Here is a 15,108-nt window from a genome sequence, read left to right on the forward strand (position 1 = left end):
CTCTCTAAAGAGAATCTGTGTTGACAAGCAATAAAAATAGAGCATAGCCTTCTGGGGCATCCCCCAGGTACCCCACTGTCCTCTATGCTTATCAGTGGAGCCATGCTGCCTTTGTGACTGCTGGTGCTTCCCAGGACCAAATCCCGCTCTTGGGAAGATGTTCTATTAAATCTCCTTATGGGGCCATTTCCTTGCATCACGTGTAAATCTTATAGGTAGGATTCCCCTTCCCTTTCATCTATTCTCCCATTCACCCATTATTCCCTTTGCTTCCCCACACATCCCAGAAGCTTAAACATCCAAGTTGCTTGACCCTACTGCACCCTATTATCCAAGGTGCTACCAAAACTTAGAGGAAATGAACAGTGTAGCTCTTGTTTTCAAAAAAGACTGCTTTGCATTCTGGGATGGAGCATGAAGAAACTGCTCTGTGTTCCCCATCTCAATTTCTCATTGGCTGTGAAACTTTGGGCCTTTCTCATTGGCTATGAGAAAAGCCTTGTCTCACCTGAAAAGTAAGGAAAACTATCTCACTGGAGGAGAAAATAAATAATGCATAAGGAGCTCTTAAGAAGTATATAAAAGTCAAGGGGCAGTGTCACATGCCTATAATTACAGCACTTGGAAGACTGAGGCAAAAGCATCTAGGGTTAGAGCTCAGCCTGGGCAATGTAAGCAAAACCTCCTCTCGAAAGAAGGAAGAAAGAAGGAAAGAAAGGAAGAAAGAGAGAAGGAAGGAAGAAGGAAGGAAGGAGAAAGGAAGGAAGGAAGGAAGGAAGGAAGGAAGGAAGGAAGGAAGGAAGGAAGGAAAGAAAAGACAATTGGATCAGTGTTCACTAAATTGAAAAGTAGCCAATGGTTTTGAATTTACCTGAGGGTCCTACAAGAGAAAGCTGTAGCATTTTAACTGGCATTCTTAATGTCTCAGAACAAAGGAGAGAAGTATAGGATCATGGCTAGCATTTAGAATGGAGGAAAGCTCTCTGAAGTTCATCCTCATTGACACCCCACTCTCAGCTTAGCAGCAGAACTGATCTGTCTTCCCCCTACAATTGGGAAACCCACTTATATATGAAGAAACATTTCTATTCCCGGAAAAGCCAGAAAAGCCAGAGATTCTTGTTCCACACTTCTTACAGCTGGGCTGAGAGCACTCGATAGGGTCCTGCAGCAGACACATCTGCAGATTTTAGATAAAAAGCTAATGCAAAAATACAGCCCATCCCGCCAGGTCTGGTAAAACAGAGTCATAGAGATAGTTCTAGCAATGGTATCCAGAGGCCCACACTGGTGCAATTGATGGAGTCATCTGCTCTTTCTGAGTCATCTGTGGGTCTTCACAGATCCCAATCTGTGGCTTTTGATCTCTGCTTCAGGTGTCTTATCTTTGTTCTTTGGTTACTGTAGACACTGCCTGGATATAACTTCCCCCAAATCAGAGCATTTTCCTCTTAAAGTATCCAGGACCAGTTCTGCTGATGCCTAATTGGCCTTCCCTGATCCCGCCGTGCACTCCCCAACTCTCCAACTCCCCAACACGCTACCTCCATTACCTTGCACGCTGTTCTATGGGATCCCAACACAACTGCTCTTCTAATGCCTACTTTGGCTCTCCAGCTTTTTCTTTTACCCTCCCCCCTCAATGAAATCACACCATCTCCTGAGGGGCCTTTTAGACCACACCTTAGAATTTTATTTTCTATAAGAGATAATCTGATCAATGACATTCAAGCCCACGTGCTAATTGCTGAAACTATCATAAATGTTAAAATGGCATTTTTAACATTCTTAGAACAAAGGAGGAAAGATTTTTTTTCCTTGTCTTAACACATTGCCAATGCCTGTAAGGTTGCTAGACTTTGCGGCACCAGAAGCCCCACATCTGCCAAGACATGTCTTCTCTAGTCCACCCACAGGTGTCTATACACAAGTCACGTAGTGACGCCAGGGAAATTTCCATCATTAGTGTCTTTATCTCAAAGTAATCGCTTTTGCGCATGTGCGCACGTGCACACACACACACACACACACATGCACGCACAAACACACAGAAAGGGAGGAGAAGAGAAATACAAACTCCTTAACATGGCACACAGCCCAGAATCTTGACCCCCTACCTAGTAACATGCTAATATATGTTTAACAACTGACTGAGAAATAAAGAGTGCAGAAAGTGGAAATTAAACCCTGATTTGCAGCATTTTCGGATCCAGCTTGGGTTGTGTAAACACACCTACCTCGTCTGGCTTCAAGCCACCGGAATCATGTTAAAAAGTTCAGAAAACTATTGGGTATTTCATGGTTTCTTCTTGTACCTCAGCATCCAGCAGTTTCCCAGCCGTTTCCTCACTAACTTCTTATCATGTGTTCCACTGGAACCCTCTGGTCTTTTCCGCTTCACCTCTGCTTTATTCAGTACAAAAGCTCCTCCTCTGGACTGGGTCAGGTTCTCTGTTACAACTCACAGCTGTCTGTGCTTTCCTTCAGTGCACTGCTTAGGGAATATATTTGCTCCTTAATGTCATTGTGTGATGTTTCGCATTGCAGGCGAACATCGCTGTGAGTCGAGGTGTGATCAAACTAGCTCTCAACTCCTTTTTATCCTCATTGCTCCTATGCATTATTTTATAAAGGGGATTATCAGAAAAACTTAGTGTGTGAGTAAATCCTCTTGCACCTTAAAACCACAAATAGGACCGAAACCCTTCCACGTTCGACTGGTTTTGCTAAACTATTGCATTATCAAAGCTAGAAGAAATCATTCCAAATGCTTTTTCTCTGATCACAAGATATTCTATAGGTGTGTTTCATGGTATCTGGGGAAGTTGGGATGAGATGATGGGAGAAAGTGTTGCTCAAAAGATAGAGTTCTTAGCTTGACTCAGTTAGACCTCTGGAGAGTTTCAGTTTTTACACTTGATCTCTCTCTCTTCTTTATAAGATTTCTCTTGAATGATTTTGACTGTGAAAAAAATTTAAGCTAGTTTTTGATATATATATATATATATATATATATATATATATATATATATGCAAAATAAATGCTCAAAGAAGTATGGAACAGTAGAGGAGAATATTCACATATCTCATGGGGGAAACGTCTTCACAGTTCAACATTCTCACTTTTCCCTCCTTCCTCCTACTTCTGAGTTTCAGCAAAGAATCCAATTTTCAATTCTATCACATTTTCAAAATGTTGAGTCCTTCCCGAGACTATATCACATGGCTGTCCCAGTGGTATTTGGATAACAAAGTGTTTTCCAAAGATCACAGGCATGACAAATCACAGAACCACCATTTGAGTCCCTCCCAATCATAAACCACTTTCACTGTTTCTCCTCCACTGCGCACCCAGCACTAGTAGAAACTTGGTTGCTGCCTTGTGCAAAGCCCACAGCCCACACATCTTCTCCACAGATTTTTCTTTAGTTTTTAAACAAATTTTATGCTTGCTGGAAACTATATGAATACATAACATAAAACCAGTAAATAAACAATGATCTGAAGAAAAACAATCTTGCTTATTTCTGTCTACATCCCATTTCCTACCTCCACATGTATCAGCGATGTCTGAATGTACTAGACTTCTATATTTTGCTTAGAAGCTCAGAAACTGGGACTGGGGCAAAAACTTTGACAGTGCCCTTCTAGAATACAACTTTTTATGAACAACTGGAAACATAGTGATTTTTGTTCATATTTCAGTGATATCACATTCTGGGAGTGTAACCTCTGGCTAGTCATTTTCTATCTCTGAGGCTCAATGTCATAAGAATAAGATTGTGTGGCTTCTATAGATTATTGTAAAAGCAATATGAGACACATTCCAGGATAAAGTAAGAGCTCAACAAATGATCACCGTATGTTTCCATCTGAAAGTGCATATATCTATACCATACTTCTGGCCGTGGTAATCAGATAAAACTTTACGTATAGGTTCAGTAACATGTTTGCCTCTGACAAAGACAACACTAGCTGGTCCACTCTATTTCATCCAGATAAATAAACTACATGTTGAGTTCTTAATATATGCTAGACAAAGCATCATGCCCATGTAGTAAGAAATAACAAATATTCAGTTCTTGCCTTTAAGGGGCTGACAGTATAAACCAAACCTGATGTAAGAGCATGTGCATTTTAATTATCTCTACAAAAAAAATCAGCATAATTTTGCTAGCCTCAACATTCAGTCTCAGGTCTTTGAGGGGGGAGAGAAAGAGCGTGCAATTCACTGAGGTTGGGTGTATCTTCTCCCTCTCTTAGTCTAGACTGTAGAATGAGTGACTAGTTGTTCACCTCTCCACTCTTAAGCCACAACTCTCTAAGAGTTATTGGGCTATTCCTCTGTCTTCTCCTTCTGCACTAAATGTTTTCAATCCTTCAACCTTTCCTTGGAGGTCCTATCTGCCAGCCTTCTCTTTAATCATTTCACTACTGCCCTCTGGGGTTTCTCCAAGTCCTGCATATTTGAATGTTTTGCTTTGTCATTGAACTCAATTCTCCTGAGCAATTTATCCTTTCATATAGACAAAGGAAAAATGAGAGCAACTGCCAAACAGGAGGATGGTAGGTAAAAGCAAAGACAATGGCCAAGTAAGGAATTCATGGGGAACATTCTCATGCTCAAAGAAAATTAGCACTTACTGCCACCAGTATTAGGGAGAGGGCTAAAACCAGAACATTTTTGAAAATAGTGCCAACCATTCTATTCACAATTATCTAAATTGCTTTTAAGTATATGACTTTTAACAGCAAACTTAAGACTTGCTATGGTTACATGTGAGAGTCTCAGAACAAAACCAATAAAATCCCTGTAATATAAAAGTTAAGGAGATCAGAAAATAATGCTGGATTCTGCAAAATGCCACTGGCCATCAGGTAGACACCTGAAAGCTTACTACATCATTCAGGCAATGGCTTTGGCCAGTCTTGGCACATGCAAAAGATCTTTCATTTGTGTTCAATCCATCAATATAATTAATATTTCTTGGGCTGAAAGTGCAGCAAATTCTAAGTGACTCTTAAGAAATGATGGATAGAGGTTAATCAAATGCATGCCGATCACAGCATGCTACCAATGCAGGCAACAAAGAGCAAATACAAAACAGCTCTAGTGAAATATCCCTTCCAGACATAAACAGTGACTTGCAAGGAGTCTCTTGTCATACATCTACCTACTTTCCTTACAGTGCCAGTGAGTCTTACCAGCATTCTGGGAGACAGGAGCACGTACACACACACACACACACACACACACACACACACACACACACGACAGAGAGAGGAGAGGTGGGGAGCCAAATCCTCTAAAGAAGCTGTGAAAATTCCTCCTAGCTAATTGTCTGCCTGTTGAGTGAATAACTTTGTTTTTAAACCATGGTTTAAATTGTTTTCTTCCCCTTCTGGAACATTTAAAATACATGCTTACAGTAAAAGTCTTGGTAGGGCAAGGGGAAGGGGAGGTGGGAGGTGGGAGAGAGAAAGCATTATTAACCTTCTGGGCTGAGTCCAGGCAGACTGTTGGTCAGATAATAGTACTGCTTCTGAAAGTACTTGGATCCAGACAAGACCCTGTCTGGCCTGAAACTGGTTGGGCTGGCAGGTATCTTTCAGGAGATAAGACTGTGCAACAGGCATGAGAGAACACGTTACACCATGGGATACCCTTCCTGCCAACCTCTTCAAAGAACCCTCAGTTCTGGGTTCAGAAGAAAGCCATGGTTCAGTACTGAATCGTACCACAGAACTGTAGTCATACAGGTAATCCAATCTATCAGCTAACCGCTTAAACCCTCAGACATATGCCACCAATATTGTGATTGCGAAGTAATCAGAAGACAAAGATGCCCAAGAACTTATCATAGAATCAGAACAAGGGACAGCCTTCTGGGTGAAGGCAGAAAATCATGAGTTACTTAATTTTCACCAGAGTTTACCTGATCCATCACCCCCATTCTTGACACTTCCCTATGCTCAGGCTTGTACTCTAGATGCTTGTAGCAGACACAGATAGTGGTGGTGGGGTGTACACAGTGAGAGGTTCCAAAAGAAAGGGTGTAAAAGCTGTAGCATGCTAGTTGTTCCTTGACGGATATGCAACACAACACACTAGTTATCATTTTTGCAAAGGTAAGCCTCCACTAATGAACTGTCCTACAAACAGCCTCTTCTCTTATTTGTCTGGCAGTAGAGAGAAAGTCTTATAAATTCTGAGCAACTGTTGAGAACGTGAAAGCGGGACATTGATAGCGACACGTTACCAGGTCGCCATGTAGTCAGTGACTGTGACAGGTAGACAAAGCCGATGACTTTGCAAATTGTCGCTGGACACGACCCAGCATTCCCTTCTTTACTCATTTGTGTTCTTCAGAGACTTAACACCAAATAACTCCTTAAAACCAATAGTTTGTACCCTCTGCAACCCACCATGCCTTGGAAAGACATATTTTTATACGGTTTCAACTTGGGAAATAGCTATGTGGAATATTAACATCCTTATATGGGGAGGGATAAAAGAAAAAATGTGAGAACCTAAGTAATTAAAAAAAAAAGACAAGAACTAAAAAAAAAACAAACAAAAAACTGAGATTGGTTCATTAAGAACATACATATACACCCAGAGAGAGCAGAGAGTCAGACAGACAGACAAAAACATATGCATCCATCTAGAGTGAGCAGGAATCATCTGCTGTAAAGCTTTTTGAAACTGAAAAAAAAGTAAACTGAAATTCCTGCTGACTTTCAAAAGCCAACCATTTGGGTCACTCCTTAAAAAAAAAAAAAAAAAAAAAAAAAAAAGGAAAAAAGATAGCCAGCAGATTAAAGGAACTCCATTTATAAAAATCAAATGAACCTCTAACAAAGCTTGTTTGGGGACATGAATAAATCATCCACCATGAATTATTCATTGTTGTCAAGAAACAAACTGGGGATTCCAGGAACCAGGCAGGATCTGGGGAGTGAGAAAGTTCATTGTTTCACACCCTGCACATGAAGGGAGAGGACCCAGACCTGCCATAGCTATTGTCATGTGAGGCCAGCCATGCCAATCCTCCATTTATGGGACACTTCAGCACCTTATACCCAGAGGACAAAGCAGACAAAATTTAATCCACAATGTGCCCAGTAAGCATACCATAAACAGGGTCTCTTTTTCGTGTGTGTATGTGTGTGTGTGTGTGTGTGTGTGTGTGTGTGTTATACATAAAAATATGACCTGTGTGCTAAAGACCATGGGGTTGAAAGCTTGACTCTGAAGAGGTTGACTAGAGAACTCCTTGATGACAAGCTGTTGACACAGCCTGACCTTCTCATGCATGGCTTTCAGTGGACTTGTTCTTGGGAAGGAACAAGAGAGGGAGTGGGGAGGCTCCCAGACTTACTGCACTAACCAACGTGTGTGCGTGTGTGTGTTCCAGGTCCCAACTGCTTTGCAGGAACTACAATAATTCCAGCTGGCATTGAAGTGAAAGTGGACGACTGTAACATCTGTCATTGTCACAACGGGGACTGGTGGAAACCCGCTCAGTGTTCAAAGCGCGAATGCCAAGGCAAGCAGATTGTGTAGGGCAGATTCCCGACCAGTGACGAGTTCTAGGAGGGGATGCTATGGCTTCTACACTGCACACGTTTAACACTCGACAACAGGAGCAAACCAACTCCTGCCAGCTACAACAGGGTCACCAGCAAAACCTTCTGGGGTGGACACAAGCGAATATCTTACGAAGAGGAAATTTCTCTCTCTTTCTCTTGCTATATAAAATATACATAGCATATAGCTATCCAAACCACTTTCGTAATTGCCAATGCTTGATGGTGACTTGACCGACATTTCTGGGACAAGAAAGAAAGAAAACAAGCCTTGAACAGGCTCCTTCCCAGGGATGCCTCTGACCTGCCAGTTCATGTCCTTTGGTTTACTCCATTTTCACTCTGTTGTGCATCCTACATTTTTCTCTTGTGCATTTTCTACGCTTGGAATCTAAAGGGGTCAGATTTGACTGCGCAGTAAAGTTTTGTATTGCATCAGAAGGGTTTGATAAAGAAACTCTGAAGGAAAGTATCCTTTTAGACGGAAAAAAAAAATTGGAAGAGTGTCCAAGCTGTGGTTCTCATGGGAGAAGTTATGTTTGCAGGCTAAGACACAGAGAAGTAATCTGGGTCCTCTGCAGACCAAGGTGAGGAACAGGTATTCTCTCTAATATGCTGGGGCTCACTATTGATTCTTACAAACCACACATTTCATACATAAAACTTTGAAACTGCCAATCAGAGACAAGTAGCTGAGTGAGGAACACCAGGAGCTGACCGAAGAACCCGAAGAGACAGGTACTTAAAACCGTAGCATTTGAACACCGGAATACTTCATGACGCCAGCTTTGAGTTTTGGTTTATAGTTATACATTGCAAAGCCCACCCTGTCACCGGGCAATATAAATACCAGAACCAGGGTGTGTAGCCCCACTGTGAACCAATCTTTCTAAACACTTCTGACTTTCAAGTTCCAATTTGGCTGAAAGCTAGTCCGATACACAGCAGGTTTTTTTTTTGTTGTTGTTGTTTTTTTTTTTTTTTTTTTAATGGATCAGGGCTGTTTTGCCATGTTACAGTAACAACCGCTCAGCCCTAAATCTAAAATCCAGATTCAGGACACTCTTTCCACCTTAAGTGCTGATGTAAATTAAAGATTTAGGGTAGAGGGAGTCTTGCACAATACAATTTCGTTAGTTGAACATTTTTAATGTATATATTAGATACTAAACTATTAAAGAGAACCTTTGAAGAGTCTCAAGGTTGCCCTGGTAATGCTGCTAGTATAATAAAAGAAAAATAATAATAAAAGAAGTACACAGGGTATCTGATGCCACCTCCAGACAAGTGCAGAATTCACAGTTGTGAGGCCATGTGGCCTAGTCACTTGCTCCACCATCCATCCTAAAAACCCTGGTGCAGATCTGATAGGGTCCTTAGGAAACTTCAAAGTTTTCTTCATCTCCAGTTGTCTTTCCTTTTCCCATTTTCTGTTCCCACGCCAATCTGGCTTTCAGGTGGCTTCTGCAGAGGACCACACGACACGGAAGGCCATCTCAAAGTCAGTCTCTGACATTTGTCGCCTGATGGGTAGGGGCTGAGCTGCACACACTTAGGCTGCTGAGTGGCATCCCTGGATTTTATCCACTGGGTGCCAGGAGTACCCACCTAGTTGTATCAACCAAACGTCCCCAGACATTGCCAAAAGTCCTCAAGGGGTGTGGATAGGGAACAAAATGAAGCTCTGTCGTGCAGCAGTATCATTTCTGCCATGCAGCATTCTGAGCAGCTCCAGCTGCACACACATGGCTTTGTTGACCCTCAGAGCCCTTTGGATCACGCACAAACAGCAATCCCCCGGGGGAGGGGGCCAGTCTCCTCCCTATCAAGTGATGCTTCTAATACCCACTCTCCGGACACCAGTTTTTTTAGTCTCATAAATTAGTTTTCTCATTTAAAATTGTCAGCCTCCCTGGAAGAGCCACCTGTCATCAAGAAAGAGTTGTCGTTTCCAAAATGAATGTGCTGACGGGCCAGACCTGACACTTTTACACACGCTGTGCTTGTGCTATGATACAAATAACCATCCTGGTGCCATCCGAGGAAGAACATCCAGCCGCCTTCCTTTAGAACACCAATTTGCTGTGAGGTTGGTGCCTTTCAGTTGCCACTATGGATACATCATAGAGACAGCCATGAATCATTCATGAGCAATTCTGCATGATTTATGCCTGCACTCTAAAGCAAAGACACGCCACACTTAAGCCCGTGTCTAGACAGAGTTGTACTCTACAGCTTTCTTTGCCCTGAGGTTGCCTATTCCCAGTTCCAAAAACCTATATTCTTGGAAAGAAATAATAAAAATTATTATTATTATTATAAATGACAGGAATATGGTCTAAAACTGAAAAAAAAAATCACTAATAGAGCCATGTAGCATAGACCCTTATCTATTATTAAGGAGTTACTATGTCCTTGTTAGAAACAGAGAATGTGCAACTTGGAAGCCAAGGTACAGAAATTTTGCATCAAAGTCTGAGCCCACTGATACTCACAGCAAGAATTCGGTATGACAGAGCATAACAACCATCAGGACTCTCTTCAGAGAGCTCGCAGCTGGTACCTGATCAATGGCCACCCCTACAAACTTGAGAAGGGGATTTTTATCGTTGTTTATGTTGGGTTTGGGATTGGTTTCTTTTGTCTGTTTGTTATGTTTTACTGCAGTATTTCCTTTAATACCCCCCAAAGCACCAGTGTTTTTCTACCTTTAGGGAGAGACGAACCTGTGACAGAATTTCTCATCAACTGGAAAACGTTTAACAACTTCCTACTGCCCGGGTCACTGAGAAATTCTTTCCAAGTTCTGAATATCAGAGATCTTCTGGTCTCATCATTTTGTTGTTGCTGCTGTTATTTCTTTTGAAGGCTTTGATTGCAGCCACGCAGTCACCTCTGTGTTATCATTTCTCCTATGCCTTCGGCTCTCGGCTTTAAATTCAAGTATGTTTGAATAAGGGATCAGCAGCTGGTTTGTCAGCTGACGCCTGTTAAACCGATTCAGTTTCTAAAATCTTTGAAAAATGGTGTGCCTGAAAACTAGTGAAAGAGAGAGAGAAAAAAAAACCACTAAATACTAAACTGTAAAAAAAAGGGGGATTCTAGCAACAATATTTGATGTGTAAAAGAATATATTATTAAAAAATTATTTTGTTAAATATAAAGTGTGTTAACCAGTGAACATTGTTTGTGGTATGTTTTCCTTCCCAAGTTTCTCCTTTCTCCACTCCCTTTCACTCAAAAGTGAACCCTTGATGGCATCTCTCATCAGATGTCACATGTGTCACTGCAGCTGTAACCAATTAGAATTAAGCTTTAACTCTAGCATTTGCCTGTGTGCACATTGTTTTTCAAAATATGAGGCAAGGCTGACCTGGGGGTCATAAAAAGAGGCTCAAGTGAACGACAAGTGAGAGTGCTTTAAGTGTTAGCGACAAAATCCTTTCCTTACCCCATACTTATCCAGCACTACAGTGTCTGGATGTTCAGGCATGCCAAACACAATGCTAGCCATTTGTGTTTGTGTTCAGTCTCCATAATTCACCCACGAAGAAGGAATCCTGCCTCTGTTTTACTACTGAGAAAAATCAGAATGTCAAGGACCAAGTGCTTTACCTAGCATCACGAGATGGGACATGGCCATGCCAAAATTTATTATAATTTTTTTTCAAACACTCAGTAAAATAGCATGAGGGTCTGTTAGTTGCTCATTGTCCTGATCCACTAGTACTAAGATCTTACAGAACAGTTAACTTACTATTTTCTATCCATGATATCAAGCACGTATCCATTCATCTCTGAAATGAAATAGCCATCTCTTTTTTTTTCAAAAGGTGAAATTTTTCTACAAAACTGTATTGCTATCAAACATAGCAAAATTAGGAGCCTTAGAACTGTGCAATATCCAATCCATACTCAAAATTCTTATATTTTTTAAATATGAGAAGGAAATTTGTTTTCATAATCCAAAATGGCCTTATATTTGGTTGGTGTGCCTCTTAAATCTAAGATATAGATTTGAACTTTGCCAACCACAGCTAAAACCTCTGACAAAACTCCTGTGTCCGCTGTTGTTTGAAAATTTTTACTGAGAATATTGTTCTTTTAATGCCCATCTTCAACTTCATCCGTGGACTTCCAAGAAGCAAAAAAGGGCTGGGCCCAGGACACTCACTATTGCTGGCAACTAGTACCCAAAGAACTTACCTTCGTCTTCTTTGTACACAACCCTCCTCAGGGAGGAAAAATGGAATGTTATTGTCATGTTCCTTGAGACAAGCCCACTGCCTAATGCAAGTTATATGAACAATATTTTTAAATTGCCATCATTTTCTGCATTACCAGGTAATGGGAAATATATCCACTAAGAAAATATCAGCATGGTGTCTCTAAGCACATAAAGACACACCTGTATTCCACCAACATTTCCATAAAACAAAATTAGACTTTCTTGCATTTCAATTTCTCATACATTTAATTTTCTATTCCCCATGTCCTCAAAGTTTTATACAACAGACACCTCAGAAGCATAGAGGCAAACTCTGAGCCAAGGCACAGATCTGATTTCTTGGTGGCATTTGAAGTTTGATGGTGAGAATAGTACTCTTCTAAAGAAAATATCTTCATGATTTTGAAAGGGGAAATGTTATCTCTGAGTCTCGAAACTCACCTGTGTTTTCTGACTGCATGTTTTATAAGCATGGCATTGACACCCAAACTGTGCTGTCTCGTATAAATACCCAAGTCTCCCTGAACAATCTTACGCACCAAGAAGGCCCACTATTCATAAAAGGTAAATGAATTGAATTGGGGAACAGGCAGATGGTTCAGCGGGTAAAGTCTTTGCCACATAAGCCAGAGATCTGAGTTCACATCTCCATCACACAGGTAAGAACCTAGGTGTGACAGCCTTGTGGGTAGGGAAGTGAAAACAGGAGGATCTGTGGGGCTTATGGGCTGAGTGGTGAACAGGAACAGTAAGGAAGACACCTGAACTGACTCATAGTCTCAACCTACACATGGACCTAAATGCAGGCTCACATACCCACAGCTCCCCTCCTCACACAACGAATTCCTTTGAAGTTCTACAACTGGATTTTGAGGGTTCAATTTATTTTTTTATTACAAATGTATACAGTGATGGCCAGGGAGTGATTTTCATTTTGACTTTTCAGAATGTTCAGATCCTCATTCTTTCCATTTCAAATGCTAAATATCTCCCATGCTCCCACCACAAATGGGCTTTAAGTAGGCTTACTTTCAAACAGCTACACTACTGCAATTAATTTTAAGTTGAAAAGTTTTCCAATAACAGACACAAGTCTCCAAATAAATGATCATGTCTGGTGACAGGAGGGGGAGAAACTGGAATATGAAACTCAGCTACCATAACTTTAGTTTCTTGGTGTGTCCGACACTTTATTGGCTGCCAGACATAAGACAATGACTCCAATCATCCTCACAGCCATAATGAAATTACTAACTGGAATCGCCACTTTGCAGACTGTAACACAGAGGCCACAGAACATTTTGGTTTTCCTAGGCTTACATTCTATGCAGAGCTGTCTTCAGGTCTGATTATAGATCAGCTGCCATTATTAAGACTAGAGGAATTAAAAAAAAAAAAGAAATGGGTTAAGTGATTCTGGATTTGACTATATCTTAGGTATGATTTGAGTATATATTTAGAGAAACATTATTGTGAAACAAAAAAATATGAATGGTGTGTTTTGAGGGTGACAAGCAATCAGATATAGCTGAATATGAGGCTACAGTTGCTAGCGTATACTCAAAGATGCATCTGGGAAGAAAACCCAATTGTCAGGACCTGGGAAATCATACGAAGAAAACTGAACTTTCTTTTTATTGATACTGTGGAGTAATTATAGTGAGATAAAGAAGGTCACATGGTCATATTCATATCTTATAAACAACAGAATGAAGAATGAATTGCAGACCGTAAGGAGGTGGGGACACTAATGGGAGACAATTTCAGAAGCTCAGGAAAGGAATAAGGAGGATCTGATCTAATATGAGTGAGACTCAAACACAGCAGCATTGCCCTGAGGGTCCAGTGGGATGCCTGGAATGAAAACAGTCACGTCGAAGGCTCATGGGATTAGAAGGACATTGTTTCCAATGACAACAACCAATGATGTAAAACCTATGTTTTACTTAGAGTGGCACCTGATCTCATCTTAGGACACTGTGCCAAAGTTGCTAGTAACATGTTAGAACTCCAGGGTCAAGTACAAATATATCTGTCTTCCAGGCACCAAACCTTTTTGCCAGCTCACTTTCATCTTGACGTAAACAATTGCAACTTGAGTATCCAAACTTCACCACTGATCAGATAGACTTTTATATATAGTGTTATATATAGACTTTTATATATAGTGAGAAGAATGAGAAGAATGTCTATATTTGGAAGGTAAGAAGAAATCAGTTCTTTAATTAGTTTTTTTTTTTTTTTTTTTTTTTTTTTTTTTTTTTTTTTTTGCAAATGTTAATCTTGTACTACAGCCTATCTGCATAGTGTGAGACAAAAGTACTTGTGGGCTGCTAGCACTTAACCCAACACGGGCCCCTTTACAATACAAAAGGTTGACTTTGTTTTCTACAGTGTTGTTCACTGAGATTTCTGAAATTCAAATACATAAATGAATAGACAGACAGACAGGCAAGAATTAGTTAGATAGCCACTGTGGTCATCTGGTTTTGTTTTTTTCCATGGAACGTATAGGGGTAAATGGGTAGTTAGGTCCCCAAAAGACCTTTGGTGTGAGGTCTCCAAGATACCTAATTTTCTACATGCATATGGGAATGAACACTCAGTGAGCATACACAGACACACATCATGCATGCGCATACACCACACACAGGGCACACAGCACATACACACATGCTATTTGTTGTTGTTTTGTTCCCTATTAAATCAATCACAACATTGGGTCAGCCAGACCCATTAACTGCATTTCTCATTTAGACCTTATGGAGAGGCAGCTGCAGATGCAATTTAATTTGTTGACCCATGATCGATAGCAATTAATAGCATCTCTTTAATCTTGTTGAGAGGCCAGACTCCAGCTTCCAGTAGCCGCCACCTCAAGGGACAGGTATCCATGCAAGCAAGACTTAGCATCTACTTTCCCTCAACCCCCGACTTTCTGATGATGGTGCCCCTTTCAGAAGTCACCGTTTGCTCCATGCTGTCAGCCATCACTCAAAAGTTCATCTAGGCAAGCCAGGTGTCATGGGCACAGGCCTGTAACCCAAGCGTTCTAGAAGGCAAAGGCAGGCTGATGTCTATGAGTTTGAGGCCAGCCTGGTCTATAAAGTGAGTCCAAGACAACCAAGGCTACACAAGACTACTCAAGCACAAAAAAAAAAAAAAAAACAAAAGCAAAAACAAAAACAAAACAAAACGAAAAGTTCATTTAGTCTCTGTTTTAAAGTTCCTCTTCTGCAATTCCATGATCCGAATATTAGAAACCTGTACTGCTGAGAAAAAAAAATATA

General features: G+C 40.8%; 1 protein-coding gene across 1 annotated transcript in view; it reads left to right on the top strand.

Moving 5' to 3' along the window:
- Positions 1 to 10,873, top strand: part of Vwc2l (von Willebrand factor C domain containing 2 like) — a 171,671-nt gene extending 160,798 nt beyond the window's left edge. Inside the window, exon 4 of the mRNA XM_060368585.1 lies at positions 7,419 to 10,873. Coding sequence (XP_060224568.1) covers positions 7,419 to 7,567 — 149 coding nt within the window. The 3' untranslated portion in view covers positions 7,568 to 10,873. The remainder of the gene's footprint in view (positions 1 to 7,418) is intronic.
- Positions 10,874 to 15,108: the final 4,235 nt, after the last annotated feature.

The sequence above is a fragment of the Meriones unguiculatus genome, chromosome 15, assembly GCF_030254825.1.
Source record: "Meriones unguiculatus strain TT.TT164.6M chromosome 15, Bangor_MerUng_6.1, whole genome shotgun sequence".
NCBI classification, from domain to species: Eukaryota; Metazoa; Chordata; class Mammalia; order Rodentia; family Muridae; genus Meriones; species Meriones unguiculatus.